Source organism: Oryctolagus cuniculus, chromosome 15 (assembly GCF_051225735.1).
Source record: "Oryctolagus cuniculus isolate XC-2025 breed Fujian yellow rabbit chromosome 15, ASM5122573v1, whole genome shotgun sequence".
NCBI classification, from domain to species: Eukaryota; Metazoa; Chordata; class Mammalia; order Lagomorpha; family Leporidae; genus Oryctolagus; species Oryctolagus cuniculus.
In genome coordinates this window covers 93105763-93133201 of record NC_142881.1, presented here as the reverse complement: position 1 = coordinate 93133201, position 27439 = coordinate 93105763, and the positions used below count along the sequence as shown (strand labels likewise).

General features: G+C 40.9%; 1 protein-coding gene and 1 pseudogene across 7 annotated transcripts in view; one reads left to right on the top strand and one right to left on the bottom strand.

Annotated features, from left to right (window-relative positions):
- Positions 1-2733: 2733 nt before the first annotated feature.
- The window catches only part of LOC103351311 (uncharacterized), a 37827-nt gene continuing 13121 nt past the window's right edge, over positions 2734-27439 (top strand). The window contains exons 1-3 of one of the 7 annotated variants that reach the window (XM_089314220.1): positions 2734-3366; positions 4051-4127; positions 10546-10609. Coding sequence is in view for 3 of the 7 variants with exons in the window: in XM_008269823.5 (XP_008268045.5) it covers positions 3346-3366 (21 nt within the window). In the remaining 4 variants the exon portion in view is untranslated. Of the gene's footprint in view, positions 3371-4050; positions 4128-10545; positions 10610-27439 lie in introns of all 7 variants that reach the window. The other 6 variants (XM_089314218.1, XM_089314221.1, XM_089314219.1 and 3 more) reach the window with 6 other exon arrangements.
- Positions 14760-17955, bottom strand: LOC149122194 (vacuolar protein sorting-associated protein VTA1 homolog pseudogene; annotated as a pseudogene).

Below are 27439 nucleotides of genomic sequence, written 5' to 3'. Positions count from 1 at the left end.
ACTGATGCCCATATGGGATGCTGGCACTGCAGGTGGCAGCTTTACCCACTATGCCATAGTGCCGGCCCCTCTCTAGGGAAATATTTTTTTACTTCTTTCCTGCTTAATTGTGCTTTAGTTACCTAAGGTTGGTGACTATATAAATTGTGAATTAGCTAGGTATTCCAAATTTAGCTTTGAATTATATGATTTTGTGGGTTTTTTAACTTAACTTTTTTTATAAATATTGACTACTACTACTCTTTTAAAAAAATATTTATTTATTTATTTATTTGAAAATCAGAGTTACACAGAGAGAGGGGAGGCAGAGAGAGAAAGAGAGCTCTTCTATCTGATGGTTCACTCTCCAATTGGCCACAATGGCCAAAGGTGTGCAGATCAGAAGCCAGCAGCCAGAAGCTTCCTCCAGGTCTCCCATGTGGGTGCAGGGGACCAAGTATCCTCTACTGCTTTCCCAGGCCATAGCAGAGAGCTGGATTGAAAGTGGAGCAGCTGGGTTTCTAACAGGGGCCCATATGGGATGCTGCACTTCAGGCCTGGGTGTTAATTTGCTGCGCCACAGCTCCAGCCCCTGAATTTTACTTTTTTATTTAGACCTTTCTTATAGACATGGATTATGTCTTCTAGTTTCTAAGTAACTACATCATAATGAGGACCATTGTAGATTGTAGCAGTTAAAAATATTTGGCTTGATGATCAACATAAGGCTTATAGATAGTAGCTACCCATGAGATTGTTTCTTGGATTTAGAGTAAGTTTATAAGTCAGTTGCAGGTAGCCTTTTGTTACTGATAAACATGAATGTACTGAGAACTCTTTGTCCATTAAATAATAAAATCCAAATGAAGATTTACACATGAGTTCCCTCCTGCCTTCATCTACCACTGAAATCCTGTTGTTTCTGCCTTTTGGATCTCCCTGTAATCTGTTGCCTCTTCTTCATTCCCACTACCACCATACCTTGGTTCAGGTCCTACTAAATTACCTTTGATATACTTTTTAATTGACCTCTCTGCTTTTTGTTTTTCTTACCTTTGTGTCAAAACCCTCTTAGTTCATCCCAACTTTTTCTGATTGCTCAGGTTCTCTTGCTCCAATATCTAGGAAAATCATGTGGCTGGTAGTTCTTTCAACACACCACACAAAAGAATGCTCAGTAAATGCTTACTAAATAGTGAATGGAATGCCTTACAAAGCTAGGGTGAACATTTAACCTGCTTGGCCCTGGATGGTTTCTGTTTATACATTTCAGCCCTGTGTCATTATTAATATGTCTCTTTTATTATCAAATTTGTCTCTGAGCAACAAATTATACATTCATCTAATTGTGTCTGTTATCAAATAGATATCTATTTCATTGTCTCTTCAACTAGGTAGTTACTGGGGATCAAAAATAGTATTTGTTTAATTTTTATAGCCTCATTTATTCATTCAACTAAAAGAATGACTATCAAGATGTTGAGTTTTAATGTCAAAGCAAACATGTTTCTTGCCCTCCTGAATTTTCAATCTGGCAAGAGAAAGCAGTCTACACAAAGAATATTGCCTGATATAATAAGATTAGTGTGAAATGAATGGATACATTTAAGCATTCCTAATCCAGCAATTCTAATCCCATGAATTATAATTGATAGAAGTAATCACAAACAGAACTCCATGTCATCCTGCTTCCATTTACATTTCTACTTAAAATCTTAAAAATCAAACACCACACATATACCTAAGAATGCATAATATTTATGCTATCTTGATATTAAACTTGAGAAAAATAACCATACAGCAATAGCAACTTTGAACCTCCTTTCTTTTTTAGATAAGTTATAATCCTATGTGTTTCTCTACAGTGAAGATTAGGATTGTAGATACTCTTCCTCTCCCTCACTTTTTATTTTAGAGATGAGAAATCTGGGGTTTTGGAAACTGAGCCCCAAGATAAAAGAAATATTTCTTTTTTTCAAGAAGATTTTTTTTTATTTGAAAGGCTGAGTTACAGAGAGGCAGAAGCAGAGAGAGAGAGAAGTCTTCCATCCACTTGTTCACTCCCCAAATGGCTGCAATAGCCATAGTTAAGCTGATCCAAAGCCAGGAGCCAGGAAATTCTGGGTCTCTGATGTGGATGCAGGGTCCCAGGCATTCGGGCCATCTTCTACTGCTTTCCCAGGCTAGAGCAGAAAGCTGGATTGGAAGTGGAGCAGCAGAAACTTGAACCAGCCCCCATATAGAATGTCGGTGCTGAAGGCGGAGGCTTAGCCCACTATGCCACAGTGCTGGTCCCAAAAGATTTCTTAAACCAATATTTCACTTTGGTTGGCCTTTAACCTAGACTTTTTTTTTTTTTTTTACCATACTTAAATGGGCAAATTTAATTCTAATCTCTTTCCACCTCAGCTTTGTCTTTGTAAATTGAAAATACTGTCTCCAGAATTAACCTAAGGTATAATTGATACAAAGTAAGGCATTTACTCTGTTAATCTGGCCCCTAGAAGATACTTGGCAATGTTAGTCCTGTATCCAGTTCTCTTTTTTCTTTTTTCTTTTTTTTTTTTTTTTGTACTTGGTGAATTAGAGGGTAGTGTAAAATGCTTTGAAAAAAACACAAATAAAAGACACAAATAAAAATTGTATTCTCAAATCTAGATGTTAAACTATGCCGTGTACACCTGTGCTAAGAGTTACATTGAAATCCTTGTTATTCATTACTTGAGAGAAGCTGTCCAGGAATAAAGCAGCAGGGGGATTTTTCTGAGAAACAGCGTGTGTGAGGGAACCGGGATTTGGGACTCAGCAGCAGTGGCTGTAACTTCTTAAGATTTTGTTCAAGAAAGGAAGAACAGCAGCTGACCCTTGAGATCTGGGGTAGGAAGGAAGGGGAGGAGGGATGTAAACAAAAGCAAACGCTCTCTGGTTCCCAGCCTGTCTCCGCCCACCCTGCACTGAAGCCCTAGGAGAGGGCCTGTAAATCCAGCTAGGAATGCCCTGGCCTGGACTCCATTTCCCAGAGTCACCTGGTGCTCCAACGTTTTCCGTGCGCTGAACGCCTGTGCGTGTGCATGTGGGAGAACGTGCGCATGCGCGTGCCTTTCCTTGTGGCCCGGGGTTGAGAACAGAGGAAGTTCATTTACTGATCAGAGAGGTCCCCGAGAGGCCGCGCTGCTACTTCTCTCACGTTCACTGGGGAGTCTTGCTCTGCAAGTGCAATTGCAGGCGGTTCGGGAGCACACGCCCCAGACCTGCCGCCCGCTGCTTCTGTGCCTCTGCATCTGCCACTGTGGGCGCCAAGTTCCAGCGACTTCTCCTGTTCCACACTCTCCGCTTTGCTCCCCGTGTGTCCTGAAGAAAGGGGACATGCTCCCGAGATTTTCCACGGCAAGTATGGAGAACAGGAGGGGCATCTATGTGTGTGTGGGAGAGGGGTGGGTGTGATGGTGGGTGGTGGCTCCCAGACCTCGATCACTTGCTTCTCAGTGATCCTGGGAGCTTTTCCGGCAGAGTCAAGGCTGGGTCCCAGGTGTTGTGTCTCCCACCGCCGCTTCCCAGCCTCCCAGTGCACGGCCAGTCCCATGGGTTGCCTTGCTCAAATTCTCCTTAAAGTACACTGGACGAGGAGCGGCACAAGCAGGGCAGTTGAGAGCATGGCAAAGGAAGGAGTCCCATTCCCTACATTTAAATAAGCCCAGTTCTCACTTTGGGTGGGTCAGAGAATGCCTTGTGGCTGGGCCTCCAGCTATATCCCCTGGTAGTTCCAGCTGGGCGGGGCTCAGCATTCCTCAGCCAGAGCCCAAGGCAGTGGACAGGTGGAGATGGAAGATCAGAGTAGGCTCTGGCTCCTGGACCCTGCAGACACATTTAACAGCTGGGGCGCTATGTGTTTGGCTGACTTTCCCAGCAGCACGTGAAGCTTGTGCAGTAGCTTTGTGGATTGATCGCTCCTCCGTGTTTAATTAACAGACTCTTTTCCAATCTGGAGCTTGAGGCCATGGAAACCTACCTGATTTATTTTCCTGCATTTCGATTTCTGTCTTCAACCTTTCTTTCTTCTCATGTTATTAGGGATGTCAACTTTTATTACCTGCTGCTAATCCCTTTGCAAAGTGAGAAGTGAACTGAAATTAATGCAAGTCTACCATGTGAGTTAATAATGAGCTAATTCAATCTGGATTTTCATAAAGTGGAGAGCTATGAAAACATAAATACAGAAAAGTATCAATTTTTCTTGTCTAGTTCTTTACAGTCACTCAATGCTCCACCAAGCTGATTATCTTATAGTCCATATGGTTTTAATTAAGAGGGCCAGTTACTTTTTTTTTTTTAATTTGACAAGCAGAGTTAGACAGGAATGTCTTCCTTCCATTGGTTAACCCCCCAAATGGCCACTATGGTTGGTGCGTTGTGCTGATCCAAAGCCAGGAGCCAGGTGCTTCCTCCTGGTCTCCCACGTGGGTGCAGGGGCCCAAACACTTGGGCCACAGCAGGGAGCTGGACTGGAAGAGGAGCAAATGGGACAGAATCCGGTGTGCATATGCGATGCTGGCGCTGCAGGCATTGGATTAACCAAGTGAGCCATGGCGCCGGCCGGTTACTTTTTTAAAAATAATTTTATTCATTTATTTGAAAGGCAGAGTTACAGAGAGGCAAAGACAGAGAGAAAGAGAGAGAGAGAGAGAGTGAGAGAGCGAGCTCCCATCTGCTGGTTCACTCCCCATATGGTCAGAATGACCAGAACTACATGGATCTGATGCCAGAAGCCAGGACCTTCTTCCAGGTCTCCCACACAGGTACAGGGGACCAAGCACTTGGGCCATCTTCCACTGCTTTCCCAGGCCATAGCAGAGAGCTGGATCAAAAGTGGAACAGCCAGCTCTTGAACTGGCACCCATATGGTTTTACCCGCTCAGCCACAACACCAGCTTCAAGTTACTTTTCTTATTCTGGGTTCTGTGTTTAACCCCATGACATTTTCAACATGGGAGGATATTAGTGATAGATTTTCAAAATGACTGGTCTGTGGAAACCTTTGTACAAGGTGTTAATGTGAAGACGGGTAAGGAAGAAAAGAGAAAATGTGCCCCTCTCCCCCACAGAGATGCCCACACAGTATGGTAAAGATGGCTTTGGGCTGGCACTGTGGCTCAGTAGGTTAATCCTCAGCCTGTGGTGCCAGCATCCCATATGGGCACCCGTTTGAGTCCCAGCTGCTCCTCCTCTGATCCAGCTCTCTGCTATGGCCTAGGAAGGCAGTAGAAGATGGCCCAAGTGCTTGGGCCTCTGCACCCATGTTGGAGACCCAGAAGAAGCTCCTGGCTCCTGGCTTTAGATCAGTGCAGCTCTTCTGGCAATTTTGGCCAACTGGGGAGTGAACCAGCAGAAGGAAGACCTTTCTCTCTGTCTATCCATCTCACTATCTGTAATTCTACCTCTCAAATAAATAAATAAGAGCAATGTGGACCTGAAAACTATTGCTATAGACTAACTTTCAGTGTAATGAAGTTATCCCTTGATTGACTGAGTGATTCATAGATTCTGTTAGAGTCCTGTTGTCACCAGATTACTAATCTGTGAAAGTCATTTAGCATAGTAAGGTTACCTAGGAAGTAAAAATAGAAAGGGACTCCTGGATAGATGTTGCTAGGGTGACAGCATTCTTCCTCTCAAACCCAGTGTGTTTTGACCTTTTCTCGCATGTACTCCCTATCACAGTGCTTGCGAGTGGACAAGCAGTGATGTTTCTGCTGAAAAGAGCTGCTTCACACCCAGGAAACAACTGTAAGACACTATGTTGTCTTACATAACTATGTTGTGTGTACGTTAACACGAACTTGAAAACAACCAAGAATAGGATTCCTGGACTACTCAGGCTAACTCACTGTCCTTGGCACATCATTCCCTGCTCTGCAATAAGTTTCTGGCAAGTTCTTTAAAATTTTTAGGAGAGACATATTTCATATGAGAGACATAATCTGGTAATGCAGCAGTGATGTCTTTAAGAAAAGGTGCCATGTGAGGAAGCAGTCTGATGTGTCCATTCATCTTCCCATTAATGACTCTCATTGATGTCTACCACAGGGTGGCAGAAGCAATCCTCCTTCTGAATTGCATCAAGCCAGGAGGATTCCTCTACAGTTTATCTGAGCTTTCCTTGTATGAGGGAATCACCAAAATACTACGTTGTATAGGGTTTTTTTATTCATTTTATTTACTTGAAAGGCAGATTTACAGAGATTGAGAGACAGAGAGAGGTCTTCCATCCATTGGTTCACTCCTCAAATGGCCACAATGACTTGAGCTGGGCCAGGCTAAAACCAGAAGCTAGGAGCTTCTTCTGGTTCTCACACTTGATTTCAGGGGCCCAAACACTTGGACCATCATCCTTTGCTTTCCCAGGTGAATTAGGGAGCTATATTGGAAATGAAGCAGGCCGGCGCTGTGGCTCAATAGGCTAATCCTCCACCTTGTGGTGTTGGCACAGTGGTTTCTAGTCCCAGTCAGGGCACCGGATTCTGTCTCGGTTGCCCCTCTTCCAGGCCAGCTCTCTGCTATGGCCCGGGAGTGCAGTGGAGGATGGCCCAAGTGCTTGGGCCCTGCACCTGCATGGGAGACCAGGAGAAGCACCTGGCTCCTGGCTTAGGATCAGTGTGGTGCGCTGGCTGCAGTGTGCCAGCCGTGGCGGCCATTGGAGGGTGAACCAATGGCAAAAAGGAAGACCTTTCTCTGTCTCTCTCTCACTGTCCACTCTGCCTATCAAAAAAAAAAAAAAAAAAAGGAAATGAAGCAGCCAGGTCTTGAACCAGTGCCCATGTGGGGTGCTGGCACTGCCAGGGTCTGCTTAACCTACTACTCCTGTCCCATGTGCATTTTTCAAAGAGGGGGAGGGGTTAAATTTTTTCTAATATGACTCTCAAAATAAAGATTATAATTTGTAGTAGATGATGATTTTGGTTAGATTTTGAGTTTCATTAAATTTCTATATTTTTTAAGTTAATGAGTACTAGTAATTATTTTTTTTAAGATTTATTTATTTTACTTGAAAGTCAGAGTTACAGAGAGGAGAGGCAGAGAGAGATAAGTCTTCATCTGCTGGCTCACTCCCCAGTTGGCTACAGTGGTCGGAGCTGTGCCTATCCAAAGCCAGGAGCCAGGAGCTTCTTCTGTGTAGTAGTTATCTTATGTTATCCTTGCTTTGGATAAACAAACTCTCCCATCCCTCAGTTAAAATGCTATTAAAAATAGGTTTATTTTGAGGGCTGGCACTGTGGCATGGCAGGTGAGGCTGCCACCTACAGTGCTGGCATCCCGTATGGGTGCTGGTTTGAGATCCAGCTTCCTGCTGTGGCCTGGGAAAGCAGTGGAAGATGGCCCAAGTTCTTGGGTTCTGCACTGCATGGGAGACCTGACAGAAGCTTCTGGCTCCTGGCTTCAGATAGATCCAGCTCTGGCCATTGCAGCCATTTTCAGAGTGAATCAGTGCATGGAAGACTTCTCTCTGTGCCCTGCCTCTCTGTAACTCTGCCTTTTAAATAAATAAACAAATTTTTACATGCTATACCATGGAGCTGGCCCCAAGACCTAACAGGTTTTCTGGGTGCTTATCCTGGGGTTCACTTTGAGCACTAAGCACAGTTATTCTGTGTGACTGCATATTTCATGTTCCTTCTTATGGAAAAGTTTTTCTCATGTTCTGAGTGATTGCCTACATCTGCCAGTAGTGGAAACTAAAACTTAATTTGGCTTTTGAACACCCAGAGTGCTGATTCCTGTAATCTTCTGAATTTAATCAGAAAATGTTTTGAAACATTTGGTCTATGGGTAGGCAGGACAGTTTTCCTGGATCCCTGTGAGAATTGATGAACTGATGGTGTGTTTCTACCCCACATTATATTCTGAAATTTATTTCCTTTTATTTTCTTAAAATAACTATATTTGTAATGTGCTCCCCCCTTCTGCTTCTGTCCTCCTTATAACCATGGACATGAGTAGCCCTTTTCCTTCTCTTTATGATACTAGAAGAAAAATGGGACATTGCAGCTCTCTCCCCTGGCAGCACATCTCCCTCAGTATGTCTCTTTGAATTAGACCCTGGGTTAACTTGGCTGCACAAAAGGCATATACCTAAACCCAGTGTACCTATTGAATGAAAGTCATCATAAAGTCAATATATTTTGTAAACCTCTCATCTCTTGCTTTGAAATGTGCCAAGAATGTATCTTTTATGTCAGTGTCTGTAAGCCAGAGACTTCCCACTTAAGGCAGAAGGCTGCTGAGGGACAGCACAACTGTAGCTTTGCTCTGTTACTTTACTGTGGCTACTCTCTCACACTTTCTCTTTATTTTATTAAGATTTAAAAATTTTTATTTTAAAGCAGTTACAAAGAGGCAGAGACAGAAGGATGGGGATCTTGCATCTGCTGGTTCATTCAAGAGACTGCAATGAATAATCCTGGCCCAGCCTGGAAGTCTAACCCAGTGTCCCACATTGGTGCAAGGACCCAAGTACTTGTGCCATCTTTTTCTGCTTCCCCATTTGTGTTAGCAGGGAGCTGGATCAGAAGTGGAATAGCTGTGACTCAAACTGGCACTCATGGGGCTGGCATTGTGGCACAATGGGGAAAGCCACCATCTGCAATGCCAGATTCCCTGATGAAGAGCAGTTCATGTTCCAGTTGCTCCACTTCTAACCTAGCTCCCTGCTGATGGCCTGAGAAAAGCAGATGACTCAAGTGTTTGGGCCATTGTAACCCATGTGTGAGACCCAGATGAAGTGCCTGGCTCCTGGTTTCTGTGTGGTTCAGCCCTGGCCATTGCAGCCATCTCAGATGGAAGATCTCTCTCTTTTTAGCATTTATTTATTTATTTGCAAGGCAGAGATAGAGAAGGGAGAGAATGAGAAAGAGATTTTCCATCTGCTGGTCTACTCCCTACATGGATGCAATGACCAGAACTGTGCCACGCCCAAGGCAGGCACCAAGAGCTTCATCCAGGTCTCCCACTTGGGTGGCAAGGACCCAGGTATTGGGCCATCTTCTACTTTTCCAGGGCCACTAGCAGAGAGCTGGATCAGAAGTGGAGCAGCCAGGACATGAACTGGTGCCTATATGGGATGCCAGCACTGCAGGCAGCAGCTTTACCTGCTAGTCCACAATGTCATCCCATCTGACTCTCCCTCCTCTCCATAATTCTGACATTTTTTAAGATTTATTTTATTTATTTGACAGAGTTACTGATAGAGATAGAGACAGATAGAGAGGTCTTAAGTCTGCTGGTTCACTCCCCAAATGGCCACAGTGGCTGAGCTGATCTGAAGCCAGGAGACAGTAGCTTCTTCTGGATCTCCCATGTGGATATAGGGGACCAAGGACTTGGGCCATACTGTGCCACTTTGCAAAGCACATTAGCAGGCAGGTGGATTGGAAGTGGAACAGCCAAGACCCAAACTGGTGACCATATGGGATGCAGGCCAGTGTCTCAACCAGCTGTGCCACAGCCCTGGCCCCCAAAGCTCTGACTTTCAAATAAATAAATCTTTTTTACAGAATGGACACACATATTGGATCCCAGCATTTTATTTAGTGGTTGTTTAATCCACTGTGCCACAAAGCCAGCCCCACCCTTTATCCTGGTGACTTGTGTGTCAAGATCTGGGTAATATCTGCTGAACAACTGTTGGTATTATGTTAGACTCTTCTGTTTTATTTTGGTTCTCGTTTGTTGAGTTTATTTTGGCTGCCACTTCTGGGTAGCAAGCTGTGATGTCATCAGTGGCTAAAGCTGCCATGTGTTAGGCTGGCACTGATTCTACTTTTCCGTTTCTTCAAATAGAAGTGGAAAATGAAATCCTCTCAAAACTAACATGCTACAAAGTAACAACTGGAAATCAAGCTTCCTTTCTTCTCACTTAACAGACCCAGCTGGTCTCTGTGTTTCTCATTTTAGCCCTAAACTATACCAGATTCCTAGAGCAGAAGGAAGCTATTTTTCAAGGCAGAATTCATAGATGTGGTTGTCCATTCACCTCTGAGAATTAAAGCCATCACTCTGCTTTTTGACTGGTTTTCAGTCTGTCGTGGTGCCCTCTCTCACAGGAAGACAAATTCCTCACATAAGAATACACCTAGGCGGAGAAAACTTCATGGAATGGGTTTTCCAAAGTGAAATGGAATTCTGGCCTGGACATCCTTGAGATCATGATCAGCAGAGTGGAGAAATTCTTAGCTATGTCGGTTGACATCCTTTTTCTTTTTTTTTCAATGTATTCCTCCCTTACATAGTGCTCTGTGCTCTCCTGTTGCACAACACAAGGAGTGTCTGTGATTGAGGCTATTTGTGTACCACTGCAGTATCTGGAGTTGCCTTTGTCTCCATCTCTAACCAGAAACTCAGATGCAGAGTGAGGTGGGGACTGCCAGCTGGCCACACAGGGTTTGGGTCCCTTGCTCCTTTACTTTTCTTCAGTGCAGGAGCAGCCTTAAACAGAGTTGTACTGGTAGTATTATTTCTTTTGGATTTGAGTGCTTGGATAGCAAAAGAAATACATATTTTTTTTCCTTATAGAATGGATTGAGGAGACACTACATAAAATCAGCAGCAACTTTCTTGGCTCTTGTTACATGTCAAGGTGAGTTAGAATATATAGGGCCATTTGTTAAATTTTTTAAAAAAATTAAAAATATTTATTTATTTGAAAGGCAGAGTTACAAAGAGAGAGAGACATAAATCATTTATCCACTGTTTCACACCCCTAATGGCCACAACAGCTGCAGTTGGACTGGATTAAAGTCAGGAGCCAGTATCTTTCACATTTCCCACATGGGAGTAGGAGCACAAGCACCATCTTTTGCAGCTTTCCTAGGCACATGAAGGAGCTGGATCAGAAGTAGATACAGCTGGGACATGAACTCATGCACAATATGGAATACCAGCATCACAGGCAATGGCTTTCCCACTACGCTCTACTGTCTGTTTTTATTATTATTATTTTTATTTGAAAGGCAGAGTTAGAGAAGCAGAGGCAGAGAAGGGGGGGTGGGGAGAAAGGTCTTCCATCTTCTGGTTTACTCCCAGATGTCCCAGGCTGAAGCTACCCTGAACTGAAGCCAAGAGCTGGGAGCCTCTTCCAGTTATCCCACATGGGCGCAGGGGCCCAAGACTTGGGTCATCTTCTACTGCTTCCCCAGACCTTAGAAGAGAGCTGGATCAGAAATGGAGCAGCCGAGACTCAAAGCAGCACCCTCATGGGATGTCAGCAGTGCAGGCAGCAGCTTTCCCTGCTGGGACACAGTACCAGCCCCTCTATCATCTGTTTTATGGAAATATATATTTAAGGGACATTAGAAGGCCATTCAGGCCCTTCCTACAATACATTCTGAAATAATGATTGACAGTCTATAAGACTGCTTCCAAAGGGAGAGAGCTGCAGGGACAGAGAAGCAGTGATGTAGAAAGGGTATGAGGAACAAGGGAAGATGGGAAGGCCAGAAGAAATCTTGAAAAGTATTCCAAAGGATAAAGTAATAGGACACAGGTCATTTGTGCAAGTTTCTATTATAGGGTTTTCCTTTTTTTTTTTTTTTTAAATTAGAGATAATTTCTAACATAATTTGTGATATACTGGACTCACTTTTCAGTTTTCTTCTTACAGATAAGATGTGCTTATAAGATGTAGAGGGGCTGGTACTGTGGCTTTGTAGTTTAATCCTCTGCCTGTGGCACTGACATCCTATATGGGCACTGGTTCTAGTCCCAGCTTCTCTTCTGATCCAGCTCTCAGCTGTGACTATGACCTGGGAAAACAGTAGAAGATGGCTCAAGTGCTTAGGCCTCTGTACCCAAGGAGGGGACAGAGAAGAAACTCCTGGCTCCTGGCTTCAGATCAGTGCAGCTCCATCTGTTATATGGGGAGTGAACCAGCAGATGGAAGACCTTTATCTCTGTCTCTTCCTCTCACTGTCTATAATTTGACCTCTCAAATAAATAAAATCTTAAAAAATAAGATGTAGAGAAGTACTGGAATTAAATGCAATAGTACACTCCTAAATATGCGTTAGCATTAAATTTTTGTTGAGAAAGGGATGAGCTTGGCTTTATGTGTCTTGCTTAGAGCAGAATTTTTATGACTGAATTTGAGATAATTAAAAATCAGTTTCATAATTGAAACATTGGTCATTTTTACTGCTGCAGCCTCCCCCTCACTCTGTATCCCTATGCAGATAGTCCACATGAGGGTACAACAGAAAGAGAGGCCTGTATATCTGGAGTAATGCAAATATGCCCTTTGCTTAAACCAGGGGATTGATTGACTGGAGTTCTTTGTGATTCATTTTGCATTGTTCTGTAGTGAAATATAGTAATTTGGGTAAAGTATCTTATCTTCTAGTAGATGATTTCAATTGGCTTTCTTATCCATCTACCTGGCATCACAGGTGATTCCCAAGACAGGTGTTGGGCTCTATGGAAAAAAAAAAAAAAAAAGTAGCCTCTTCAGAGTTGATGTATTTCTCCTGGAAAACTGGAGAAATATTTTGTAAGAAGCAGTTCATGGAGGATGTATATTTCCCTAGAAATGAGACAGAAGTGATTCCCTTTAATTGCCCCTCCCTGAGCTAGTTCCTGAGGCTCATTGATCAGGGCAAGAATGCTAATATTTATAGACCAATTATGAATGATCCATGTTTGTCTTACACATGCGATGCCTACAGATCTGTTTCTTAAGGCCTTTAAGATAAAATAAGAAAATTTTGCAACAAAAGAGAAGGTTGGCATTGCCTGTTGCCTTGGTCTAGGATCTGTGCATTTATTAGCCCTTAGTACTCTGACTCCTGTTGTGCGCATCTCCTGATGGTTCTTTTTTGGCCATTCCTGTGTCCACATTCCTTAATGGGTGACAATCTTTGTCCAGATTTCCAGTCTGATAACTCAGCCGAAATTGGAGTTGACTAGTTTGTGTACCCACTTCAGGATTAAGGTGGTCCAAAACTGCCAGTGCCCAATGACTGGGCTGTCTTTAGACTCACTCAAGAGATAAGACTCTGGGCACAGGTGCCAAGTGGCTTTGCTTGACCAGGCTGATTCTCAAGTAGGCAGGGAACTTGTTGGCTCACAGAAGTCTCCAGATTTCTGCTTTGCACTCATCTGCAAAATATTTGAGTTTTCTCTTGGATCTCAAAAGTCCTGAGTAGGGAGTTTTATTTTGTATTGAGATGTGTCTTTATAAAGACAGGTGTCACTGAAGACTGTGTGTCCTCATAATTAACTGAACTCACCCAGGCCTGCATGGAGTTCTGGGATCCTGGCTTCAGGCTGAACATTGCCTGCTGTTAAAAAGTGCAAGAATTAAAAATTGCTATTATTTTATGGTTGTATAAAGCTGCAAAAGCATTAACATTGTGCATTTCTGGGTGATTTGAAAATTCTAAATTTGAAATCAATTGCATTGACTGGCTTTGCAGCATAGGAAGAAAATAATTGGTTTATTAATTATTTTTAAAGAGAGACTATGAAAGAAGCTATTCATTGGTACCAATTGTCTTAAGTTTTAGTATTTATGAAACTATGATTTATTTATTTATTTATATTTGACAGGTAGAGTTATAGACAGTGAGAGAAATACAGAAAGAAAGGTCTTCCTTCCGTTGGTTCACTCCCCTAATGGCCACTACAGCCAGTGCTCTGCTGATCCAAAGCCCAGAGCAGTGTACTTCCTCCAGGTATCCCATGCAGGTGCAGAGACCCAAGCACTTGGGCCATCCTCCACTGCCCTCCTGGGCCCAGCAGAGAGCTGGACTGGAAGAGGAACAAACAGGACTAGTACCCAGCACCCCAACTGGGACTAGAACCCTGGGTGCTGGTGCCACAGGCATAGGATTAGCCAAGTGAGCCATGGCATCAGCCTATGATTTTATTTTATGAGCTATGTCCACTTGAAGTTGTGAAGGAAAACATACAATGGTGGTTGTAATTCACTTTAACAGACTTTTTGAAAGATTTTATTTATTTCTTTGAGAGGCAGAGTTACAGACAGTGAGAGGTAGAGACAGAGAGAAAGGTCATCCGTCCAATTGTTCACTCCTCAGATGGCCACAACAGCTGGAACTGCTTGATCCAAAGCCAGGAGCCAGGTGCCTCTTCCCAGTTGCCCATGGGTGCAGGGGCCCAGGCAACTTGGGCCATATTTTACTGCTTTCCCAGGCCATAGCAGAGAGCTGTAGTGAAAGAGGAGTAGCTGGGACTAGAACCAGTGCCTATATGGGATGCCAGTGCCACAGGTGGAAGATTAACCTACTACACCATGGTGCTGGCCCCACAATTCTCTTGAAAACAGAAACATTTATTCCTGAGTCTTGATGAGTTAAGCCAATGAAGTCCTGACAGGGCACATTTGTCTCTAGAATTAGAGGAGTGCTCATCATTCTCATACTGTGTTCTGTTGCTGTCCAGCCTGTGACAGTGAGACATATAAATAAAAAAAAAAAAAAACCAGATATTCAGCATGTGGTTACCCCACAAGGAGTCTTATCTTGTCTGCATCTGAATAATTTTGATAGCCAAGTGTTTTTCAGTTGCTAAATATTCTCCTAATTTGTATTTATTTAAAGACAATTAACTTAGTACCACAATTTTTGTTATAATAATTTGATTGCCAATAAAGAATTTACAAATTCAAACCTTGACTGGAAGTTTTACTTTGTAATAATCACAGACTAGCAGAAGTCATAAACCATTAACCCTCATTTTTCTTTCTTTCTTTTTTTTTTTTTTTTGACAGGCAGAGTGGACAGTGAGAGAGAGACAGAGAGAAAGGTCTTCCTTTGCCATTGGCTCACCCTCCAATGGCCGCAGTGCGCCGGCCACGGCACACTGCACTGATCCGATGGCAGGAGCCAGGTACTTATCTTGGTTTCCCATGGGGTGCAGGGCCCAAGGACTTGGGCCATCCTCCACTGCACTTCCTGGCCACAGCAGAGAGCTGGCCTGGAAGAGGGGCAACCAGGACAGAATCTGGTGCCCTGACCGGTTCTAGAACCCTGTGTGCCAGCGCCTCAAAGCGTAGGATTAGCCTAGTGATCCACGGCGCTGGCCAACCCTCATTTTTCCAAAATAAGAGGTTGTAATTAATATGAATATATAAAGAATATATTTTTTAAGATTTTATTTATTTATTTGAGAGGTAGAATTACAGACTGAGAAAGGGAGAGACAGAGAGAAAGGTCTTCCTTCCATCGGTTCACTCCCCAGATGGCTGCAATGGCCAGAGCTGCACAGATCTGAAGCCAGGAGCCAGCTGCTTCTTCCTGGTCTCCCATGTGGGTGCAGGGGCCCAAGCACTTGGGCCATCTTCCACTGCTTTTCCAGGCCATAGCAGAGAACTGGACTGGAAGAGGGGCAACTGGGACTAGAACTGGTACCCATAAAGGATGCCAGCACCACAGGCAAAGGATTAACCTTTGCACTGCATCACCAACCCCAAGTACATGAAGAATTTAGAACAGAAAATCTACCAACCTCATGGAGTTTATCTCCCTTTCAAAACTTTTAATAACCTTTGGGATGGAGAATGCTAATTTAAGGTACTGTAATTAAATTCACACAAACAAAAGATGTTTTAGGATGTTTTACTTCATTATTTAAGTTAGTTACTATTAGGAAATTCTAGATTATTTTGTGGATAAATTGTAATTTCTTTTCACAAGTGTATTTGAGTAGAAACACAAGCTTTTATAATCAATTATTTATGTTTAAAACATACGCTTATGTATGTTTTGTATTAAAATAACAGCATTTTATGAAGTTTAGATAAATCTTGTTCAATACAAGCCTATACTTTTTTTTAAGTTTTATTTAAAAAGAATCTTTGTATTTATTCTTTTAACACAGCAAATTTGGGTGACACAGTAAGTCCATAATTTCCCACAAAATTCATAAACTTAACAACTGAGTATCTTAAGTCTTATAAGTCTTCTGAATCATTCATAGTTATGCACTCAATGGAATGAACTCCTCAGCAGCTGGGAAGAATCTTAACTTAAAAGCACCAACTCTTCAGGCATCTCTACAGGTGTCTATTTTTCATTCTCTAAGACATGCAGTCAGACTGCTGATGCAGCAAATACCAATTCACCTTAAGCTGAATGGATAAGAAAAAGCATTTGGGGAACCAACATTCTTAATATTAAGTCTGAAAGCATTTCTATCTCTTTACTGAATGACTTTCCCTTCTGTCAATGTTAAACTCTAATGAATAAAAATTGTGTTTTGAACATAATTTTTTCAGGTTAATCTAGCACTTTAGGACATTTGTATTTGTTTTATAAGCCTTAAGGAAAACAAAAAGATAATCTCTAATCTAGACAATTCTGGAATCTTTCATTAGATTTAGAATTTTACAGCAAAGTAATATGATCTGTTTGTCCAAATAGTATGCCTTTTAAAAAAAATTCTCTTCACATATGTAAATTAATAAAGCTTATTTCCAATATATATTTTCTGTGTTTTCATTTGCTGAAGCAGGGTTCAAAGGGTGTTTTTAGGATCTTGCCAACATCAGCCCTATGTACCTATAAATTATCGAAGCCATTAAATGGACAATAAAAACTGGTTGAGGCTACTGATGAATGCTTCAAAAGGAATCTGATACACACAGATTTTATTGTCATATTCAATTCAACTGAAGTCTTTCTTGAAACTGTCCTCTTGATAGGTGAAGACAGTAATGGAGTTAGTTCTTTATGCCAAAGATACGTGGATCTGTTGTACAAAGGCTTCATTCTCTGTCAGTCATCAGTAACTTGAGGTCTTTCTGTAGATTCTGAATGGCAGTGCTTACATCTTCATATTGCAAAGCACTGGCAGCATATTTGCAGTATTTCTGAGTTCTCACAAACTCCTCAGGGGTGAGGTGGATATGGCCTTGGGAAACCATACTGAAATGTGCAGGATCAATGGCTGGAATAGTCTATAGAGTAGGTTGGATAGTATTCTTTGTTATACCCATGCTATGGGGCACTTTCACTGGTGTATTGGCTGGGGCATGTGCACCCAGAGGACTCTGTATTCAATTATAGCTGTCTGATGGCATGCTGCCTGGGTCAACTGCTGAAGATGATGATGGCTGAGGTGTGTTGAGTGGGCAGAGATGCTACTACAGCATCTTCATTTTCTTCACCATCAGTATCTTCCTCAATTGCAATAGGGCCTGCTTGAGGAGTCTCCTCATTCTTTAAGCAATTATGGATATATGTTGCCTTCCACCTTGCATATTTTGTGCATTTCACATTTTCATCAATATTATGTCAAGCATGGTTATGACATCTGTTAAAAGACTTATAGTATAGAAAAACTTGATCATGTTTTTTGTGAAATCGCCCAGCACAATGTTCATTGTCTGCATATATAAACATTTTCCAAGAATAATTCCCCAAATGGGCAGAACCAACTACTTCTTGGGTAATAGCTTCATTATCACCCCCACTGTTTCTTTTTGTTGTTGTTGTGAAGAACCTGAGCCTGGATCAAGGCACAGCTATTTTAGACTAGGCCTCCATCTTGTAACTCAGGCCTGACCAGACCCTGAACCCTTTGGCAAAATCTCCTGAAAGAAGAAAAATAAACTCCCCTTGTGATAAACTCCCCTAGCAACAGCCAATCAGCAGATAGCAGTGAAATACCTGCTATCCAGGTGTCTTTTCCAGTGTCTTTTTAGGCCATTAAGGTGATTGATAACATCCCAAAATCCTGCAGTTTGGAACATACACCCTCGCGGCTTGAACCCTACACTTTAGCCAATCATTTTAAAAAGCATCAACCCCAAAGCCATCTAAGCACCTTTACTAGGTCTATTCCCACCACTGGATTTACTAATCAATTTTTTAAGAGTTGTTCTTTAAATTTCCCACAGAATGAGATGATTTGCTGAATGGTGCTATAATATATAGAATGTCTCTGAAAACCCTATATAAACCCCACAAAGGAAATGGGATGGGTCCTCATCAGATGACTGCTGTGATGATTGGAGGAGTGGACCCTAGATTGAGCTAGAACAATAAACCTCTTTGCTTTTGTATCATTGAAGTCTCTCATTGGGATAATTGAGTCCCATCCAAGTCCAGTCTAACAGTTGTTGTTAAGATTTATTTATTTACTATAATGGCATAATTACAGAAAGGCAGAGAGACAGAAAGAGAGTCAGCCTCTGCCATCTGCTAGTTCACTCCCCAAATGGCCGCAATGGCCAGAGCTGTGCTGATCTGAAGCTAGGAGCCAGGAAATTCTTCCAGGTCTCCCACATGTGTGCAGGGGCCCAAGGACTTGGGCCATCTTTCTACTTCTTTCCCAGGCCAGAGCAGAGAGCTGAGTCAGAAGTGGAGCAGCTGGGACTTGAACTGGAGCACATATGGGATGCCAGCACTGTAGGCCAGGGCTTTAACCTGCTGCACCAACCCCCCAACTATTTATTAAGAGCTCCTAACCGACCTGTTAATTTTGATAAAAATTTATGACACTCAGGAGTTTTATTATCAATCTTCATTCTAGTTTGCATGGCATATAAATGACCCCCTTGGTGAAATACATAATGATCAAACAGTGGCTGCCAACAAACACCCCTCGAATCAGTTCTTGAGCAACTATTCAGTAATAGGCCACCACAGGGTCCTACTTGTCATGCTCCTGAACCATCAGGTGATGCTGTATGTTCTTTTATTTTTTTAATTATTTTATTTTATTTTTTTATTTTGACAGGTAGAGTTATAGACAGTGAGAGAGAGAAAGAGAAAAAGGTCTTCCTTCTGAATGTTCTTGTGTTCTTGGTATTTTGATTGAGATCACGTTGAATCTGTAAATTGCTTTTGAGGGGCTGGCACTGTGGAATTGTAGTTTGAGCCTCTGTCTGTGGCATTGGCATCTCATATGGATGCCAGTTTGGGTCCCAGCTGCTCCTCTGATCCAGCTCTCTGCTCATGGCCTAGGAAGGCAGTGGAAGATGGCCCAAGTGCTTGGGCTCCTATATCCACATAGGAGATGAGGAAGAAGCTCCTAGCTCCTGGGTTCAGATCAGCCCAGCACCAGCCATTACAGCAGTTAGAAGGCATCGCTTTTTGTCTCTCCATCTCTCTGTCTATAACTTCCTCTCAAATAAATAAATGATTGTAAAAGTAAAATTAAAAATAATTTCTATTGGTAGAATGGGAATTTTGATGATATTTGTTCTTCCAATTTATAAACATTGAAGGTGAGTACAGTTAAATTCTTTGCAAAAATTGTGTTTGATGGCAAAGTCAATGAGATGCTCATGTATACTCTAGAAGAAGTGTCTTTTCAAAGTGAAGGCAAACTAAACTAAGGGGCTGTTGGAAAAGCTTTGAGCAAAACACATTTGCCACCTTTGTAATAGTTAAGATGGGTCATTTATCAAGAGGCATCAGATATGTTAATATTAGATATAAAGTATGGTGGACATAATCAATGGCATATAGCATTAAGATTTTAGTAATCTACCATGAGATGCCATTTACTTTTTTCCAGATTCAACAGGTAAAATTGCGCTGCCAAGTGAGAAAGAGCTGGAATAATCACCTTTTTGTTTATTAAGTCTAATGTAATAAATTTTAATGCATGAAGACATTGAGTTTCCTTTTATTATGTCATCTTAATTATTTTAGTTTGGGACCTGTGGATTGTTATTTTCCCTGGTTAAATTGTAGCTTACAATTTTTATTTTAATAATTACTTGCTGTGTTAGGCCATCTCTCCCACCTGTGGGATTTTTTGAGTACATCTGACTATTGGAAATTTAGGTAAAACTATAATTAAAATGCAATGTACCAAATAAATAATTTTTTTCTTCTGATGCTATTTTGGAACTTTTCTAAAATGGTATTGAGTACCCTGTTTAAATTTGGGATCCCTTGGATAAGACTTATTTGAGCCACATTACTGATTACACCTATGAAACTCTGTGATTAAGTGCATCTAGAACCTGCGAAAGTTGATGTCTTATGCTGAAGAGACATAAGAATCAATGTCTCTTTATCTTTTTTAATTATATAATTTACAAATAAATTTTAGATGTCAAAAAGGATGAAATTATGTACTTTTCAGAAATTTATACCTATATATAACTGTAATTTATACATTTTACATTTTCCTCCTTTAGGTTTTTAATAAGATTTATTAGGTCTGGCACTGTGGTGTGGGTAGAGGCCCACACATTTGGGCCATATTTTGCTGCTATTTTCCCAGGTTCAATAACAGGGAGCTGGATCAGGAGTGGAGAGATTGGGACACAAACTGGCACAAATATGGGATGCCATTCCCATCTAGTAAAACTTGGTCAGATAACACTGGTTATTTCTATTAGTGATAAGTACTCAAGCTTGACCTCAAATTAAGTCCTTGTAGGATCCTGAATTAGTTTCAGTCTGTGATCCTCACTCTCTTTATATCTTAGGGACTATATTTTTCATTATTGATTCAGTAAAATCAAGTGTTAGAGCTTCTATTTCTAAGTGCTTGAAATTATAAATTCTGGTCATTACTCAGAAGGTGTATGTAGGGGTTGGTGCCGTAGCTCACTTGGTTAATCCTCCACCTGTGGCACCGGCATCCCATATGGACACCAAGTTCTTGTCCCAGTTGCCCCTCTTCCAGTCCAGTTCTCTGCTGTGGCCCAGGAGGGCAGTGGAGGATGGCCCAAGTTCTTGGGCCCCTGCACCCACATGGGAGACCAGAAAGAAGCACCTGGCTCCTGGCTTCAGATTGGTGCAGTGCCGGCCATAGCAGCCATTTGGGGAGTGAACCAACAGAAGAAAGACCTTTCTCTCTGTCTCTCTCATTGTCTATTACTCTACCTGTCAAAAAAAAAAAAAAAAAAAAAAAAAAGATGTATTTAAAACCAGTGAGAGGAAATGAGTTGTAAAAATCAATCAAGAACAATTGAGAGTTGCCTGCTGCCTGCCCACTTTCTTCTTAGGAATCCCCACAGAATTTACAACTGTAATTCCAAAATCATCAACCCCTGCTGTCAGAAATGTGTGGCTACCACTATAGGGAGCAATAATTTTTAGAAAGGACAAGAGAATCCACTATTTCATGATACTATTCTTGTTTGATGCCTACAACTTCATTTTCTGTTACATTGTATGAAGCTGGGAACTAAGAAATAATTCTCTTCTGGGTCTGAGATGAAGTTATTTAAGATAGAAGTTCAAAACTGACATCCCTCAATTTGTTGAATGAAGTCACTGAAAGGCAATTACCAGATCCGTGATGATATAGGCATTTGAATAGCACAATTCATACACTGTCCATAGAAAAAATGACTAATAGCTGTGGGCCAACAGTCAATAGCCCATGAGACCATCACTCAAATCCTCAAAAGTTTGATTATAATTTCATGCCAGTTCTCATTTAGACATGAACAAAAGTAAAAGCAGGAGCTCCATGATACCCTAATATTTGTTTCTTGCCTAATTTTTGGCAGAAACCGCAACTTAAGTGCATTTTTTTTAAATATAGATTTGTTAAAAATATGCAGATAACTGGATTGATGCACAGGTGGATTTCAGGAAGTTTTGGGTAAAGAATTACTAGATAGTGCAGTTTTAAATATTCACAAAGATTTTACAAGGTATTTACCCTGTTTTCCAGCCATATTTATCCACCAAATTATTACTATTTTACTGTGAGATATGATCCACAAATTGTTTTAGTAGGTAAGATCAGGCATAATTTTAAAGGCTTAAAAATGATTTATTGAAGGATATTATTTTCTTCTTTAAACAATTAAGTTAAAGAGAGTCCTTGGATGTTTTTTCTAAGTATCTGTAGAAGTACTTGAGGTTTTAGAACCACAAGTTAATTATGAGAATTGAAAAAATAATAATATATTTAATGATAATTTCCAAAAATTCTATCCACATTTTAATTTCTCCACTTATAGTAGTGTTTCTTTTCTTCTTCTTTTTTTTTTTTTTTTCTTGGACAGGCAGAGTTAGTAAGAGAGTGAGAGAGGGAGAGAGACAGAGACACAGAGAAAGGTCTTCCTTTTTCCATTGGTTCACACCCCAAGTGGCCGCCATGGCCGGTGCGCTGAGCTGATCCAAAGCCAGGAGCCAGGTGCTTCCTCCTGTCTCCGATGCAGGTGCAGGGCCCAAGGACCTGGGCCATCCTCCACTGCACTCCCAGGCCACAGCAGAGAGCTGGACTGGAAGAGGAGCAACTGGGACAGAATCCAGCACCCCGACTGAGACTAGAACCCAGGGTGCCGGCGTCACAGGTGGAGGATTAGCCAAGTGAGCCGTGGTGCTGGCCAACTTATAGTATGTTTCTTTCAAATGTATTTGCCAAGCCAGGAATTAATGAGGAATTGGAATATTATGTGAGCACTTCATGTGCTTAGACAAGTTCTTATGATTCCTGTTATTGATTTAACAATTGACACTCTTGTTTATGGCCTCAGTAATCACCCTAAGCTCTTGTCATGTGTTGCCAAGGCTATGGAAGCCTTTTGAGTTCACCAACTCTAATCTTATTTAGACAAGGTCATAGTCCAAGTGGAAGTTCTCTCCTCCCTTCAGAGAAAGGTACCTCCTTCCTTCTCCTTCTTTGATGGCACATTCTTTCCACTGAGATCTCACTCGCAGGGATCTTTCATTTACGTGTTTTTTTATTTTTATTTTTTGGCCGGATTGTCTTGGCTTTCCATCCCTAAAATAATCTCAAGGGCTCTTCAGCCAGATCCAAATGGCTTAAGGGCTGATTCTGAGGCCTGAGTGCTGTTTAGGACATCTGCCATTCTATGAGTCTGCTGTGTATCCCACTTCCTGTGTTGGATCATTCTCTCCTTTTTAATTCTATCAGTTAGTATTAGCAGACACTAGTCTTGCTTATGTGATCCCTTTGACTCTTTATCCTATCATTATGATCAATTCTGAACTGAACTGATTACTTTGACTAGTGAGATGGCATTGGTACATGCCACCTTGATGGGATTGAATTGGAATCCCCTGGCACATTTCTAACTCTACCATTTGATGCAAGTCAGATTGAGCATGTCCCAAATTGTACCTCTCCTCCCTCTCTTATTCCCACTCTTATATTTAACAGAGATCACTTTTCACTTAAATTTAAACACCTAAGAATAATTGTGTGTTAATTACAGAGTTCAACCAATAGTATTAAGTAGAACAAAAAAATACTAAAAGGGATAAAGTATTAAGTTGTTCATCAACAGTCAGTACAAGGGGTGAGCAAGTCACTGTTTCACATAGTGTCCATTTCAGTCCTTCAGGTTTCATTTTAGGTGCTCGGTTAGTTGTCACTGATCAGGGAGAACATATGATATTTGTCCCTTTGGGACTGGCTTATTTCACTCAGCATGATGTTTTCCAGATTCCTCCATTTTGTTGCAAATGACCGGATTTCATTTTTTTATTTTACTGCTTTATAGTATTCTATAGAGTACATGTCCCATAATTTCTTTATCCAGTCTACTGTGGATGGGCATTTAGGTTGATTCCATGTCATAGCTATTGTGAATTGAGCTGCAATAACATTAAGGTGCAGACAGCTTTATTATGTGCCAATTTAATTTCCTTTGGGTAAATTCCAAGAAGTGGTATGGCTGGGTTGAACGGTAGGGTTATCTTCAGGTTTCTGAGGAATCTCCAGACTGACTTCCATAGTGGCTTTACCAGTTTGCATTCCCACCAACAGTTGGTTAGTGTCCCTTTTTCCTCTCTTCCTCACCAACATCTGTTGTTGGTAGATTCTGTATGTGAGCCATTCTATCCAGGGTGAGGTGAAACCTCATTGTGGCTTTGATTTGCTTTTCCCTGATGGCTAGTGATCATGAACATTTTTCATCTGTTTGTTTGCCATTTGGATTTCCTCTTTTGAAGAATGTCTATTTTGGTCCTTGGCCCATCTCTTGAGTGGGTTGTTTGTTTCATTGTTTTGGAGTTTCTTGATCTCTTTTTAGATTCTGGTTATTAGCCCTTTATCTGTTGCATAGTTTGCAAATATTTTTTCCCATTCTGTCAGTTGCCTCTTCACTTTGCTGATTGTTTATTCGCAGTACAGAAACTTCTCAATTTGATGCAATCCCAAATGTTAATTTTGGCTTTGATTGCCTGTGCCTCCAGGGTTTTTTCCCAGAAGTCCTTATCTGTGCTTATATCTTGCATGGCTTCTCCAATGTTCTCTAATTATTTGATGGTGTCAGGTCACAGATTTAGATCTTTAATCCATGTTGAGTGGATTTTTGTGTAAGGTGTAAAGTAGGGACCTTGCTTCATGCTTCTGCATGTGGAAGTCCAGTTTTCCTAGCACCATTTATTGAATAGACTGTCCTTACTCCAGGGATTGGTTTTGGATCCTTGATCAAATATAAGTTGGCTGTAGATGTTTGGATTGATTTCTGGTGTTTCAATTCTGTTCCATTGGTCTATCCATCTGTTTCTGTACCAGTACCATGCTGTTTTGATTATAACTGCCCTGTAGTATGTCCTGAAATCTGGTATTGTGATGCCTCCAGCTTTCTTTTTGTTGTACAAGTTTGCTTTAGCTATTCGAGGTCTCCTGTGTCTCCATATGAATTTCAGTATCATTTGTTGCAGATCTGAGAAGAATGTCTTTGGTATTTTGATTGATATTGCAATGAATCTATAAATTGCTTTTGGGAGAATGGACATTTTGATGATGTTGATTCTTCCAATTCATGAACATGGAAGATTTTTCCATTTTTTGGTATCCTCTTCTATTTCTTTCTTTAAGATTTTGTAATTCTCATCATGGAGATCTTTAACGTCCTTGGTTAAGTTTATTCCAAGGTATTTGATTATTTTTGTAGCCATTGTGAATGGGATTGCTCTTAGCAGTTCTTCCTCAGCTGTGGCATTGCCTGTGTATACAAAGGCTGTTGATGTTTGTGCACTGATTTTATATCGTGCTACTTTCCCAAACTTCTCTATGCATTCCAATAGTCTCTTAGTAGAGTCCTTTGGATCCCCAAAAATAAAGAAACATATTGTCTGCAAAGATGGAAAGTTTGACATCTTCCTTCCCAATTTGTATCCCTTATGTTCTTTTTCTTGCCTAATGGCTCTGGCTAAAACTTTGAGAACTATATTGAATAGCAGTGGTGAGAGTGGGCATCCCTGTCTGGTACCAGATCTCGGTGGAAATGCTTCCAACTTTTTCCCATTGAATAGGATGCTGGCCATGGGTTTTTCCTACATTGCTTTGATTGTATTGAGGAATGTTCCTTCTATACCCAGTTTGCTTAGAGTTTTCATCATGAAAGAGTGTTGTATTTTATCAAATGCTTTGCCTGCATTTATTGAGATAATCATGGTTTTTCTTCTGCAGTTTGTTAATGTGGTGTATCACATTGATTGATTTGCGATAGTTGTACCATCCCTGCATACCAGGGATAAATCCCAATTGGTTTGGATGGATGATCTTTCTGATGTGTTATTGCCTTCTATTAGCCAGAATTTTATTGAGAATTTTTGCGTCTGTGTTCATCAGGGATATTGGTCTGTAATTCTCTTTCAATGCTGCATCTTTCTCTGGCTTAGGGATTAAGGTGATGCTGGCTTCATAGAAAGAACTTTGGAGGACTCCCTCTTTTTTGATTGTTCTGAATAGTTTGAGAAGAAATGGAGTCAGTTCTTTAAATGTCTGGTAGAATTCAGCAGTGAATCCATCTAGTCCTGGGCTTTTCTTTGTTGGGAGGGCCTTCATTACTGTTTCAATTTCCATCTCAGTTATGGGTTTGTTTAGGTTTTCTATGTCTTCCTGGTTCAATTTTGGTAGATTGCATGTGTCCAGGAATCTATCCATTTCTGATAGATTTCCCTGTTTGCTGGCATACAACTCTTTATAGTAATTTCTGATGATTCTTTTTATTTCTGTGGTGTCTGTTGTTACATTTCATTTTTCATCTTTGATTTTATTGATTTGGGTCTTTTCTTTTTTTAGTTAGTTGAGTCAATGGTGTGTCAATTTTGTTCATTTTTTTCAAAAAACCAGCTCCTCGTTTGGCTGATTTTTTTGTAATTTTTTTTTTTTTGGAGTTAATCCTGTTGATTTCTTCTCTGATTTTAATAATTTCTCTTCTCCTACAAGTTTTGGGTCTGGTTTGCTGCAATTTTTCTAGATTCTTGAGATGCATTGAAAGCTTATTTATTTGGTGCCTTTCCAATTTCTTGATATAATCACCTATTGCTATAAACTTTCCTCTTAACACTGCTTTCGCTGTATCCCATGTTTTGATATGTTGTGTTGTTATCCTCATTTACTTCCAGAAAGTTTTTGATTTCTCTTTTGATTTCTTGAATGACCCAGTGTTCATTCAGGAGCATGTTGTTCAGTCTCCATGTGTTTATATATGCTTTCGGGATTCCTGAGTTGCTGATTTCCCACTTCATTCCACTGTGGTCTGGGAAGTTGCATTGTAATTCTAATTCTTTTGAATTTGCTGAGACTTGCCTTATGGCCTTGCATGTGGTCAATCCTGGAGCAGGTTCCATGCACTGCTGAGAAGATTGTAAATTCTTTAAGTGTAGGATTGAAAGTTCTGTAGATGTCTGTTAGTTCCATTTGGGCTATAGTGTTGATTAAATCTGCTGTTTCCTTGTTGATGTTCTGTCTGGTTGATCTGTGTGTTTCTGAGAGTGGAGTATTTAAGTCCCCCAGTACTATTGTATTGGAGTCTATGTCTCCCTTTTAAGTCCCTTAACATATATTTTAAATAAACCAGTGCCCTGTAATTAGGTGCATATACATTGATAATCATTATATCTTCCTGTTGAATTGATCCCTTAATCATCATATAGTGCCCCTCTTTGTCTCAAAAGTTTTTGTGTTAAAGTTTATTTTGTCTGATATTAAGATGGCTACACCCGCTCTTTTTTCATTTCTGTTGGCATGGAATATCTTTTTCCAGGCTTTCACTTTCAGTCTGTATGCATCTTTGTTGGAAAGATGTGTTTCTTGTAAGCAGCAAATAGATAGGTTTTGATCCTTAATTCATTCAGCCAGTCTGTGTCTTTTAACTGGACAGTTGAGGCCATTAACATTCAATGTGACTGTTGATAAGTAGTAACTTTGCCCTGCCATTTTCCCAAAGATATTTCTAATATATACTTTGAACTTCCTGTGATCTTTTACTGGGAGGTTTTCTTCCTTTACCTTCTTTCATATTGATGGCTGTGTTTCTGAGTGTAACACATCTTTAAGCATCTTTTGCAGGGCTGGATGAGTGGTGATAAATTCTTTCAATTTGTGTTTGCTATGAAAGGTCTCTATTTCACCTTCATTCACAAATGAGAGCTTTGCAGGATATAATATTCTGGGCTTGCAGTTTTTTTCCTCTTAGTACCTGGGCTATATCTCGCCATTCCTTCCTAGCCTGTAGGGTTTCTGATGAGAAGTCTGCCGTGAGTCTAAT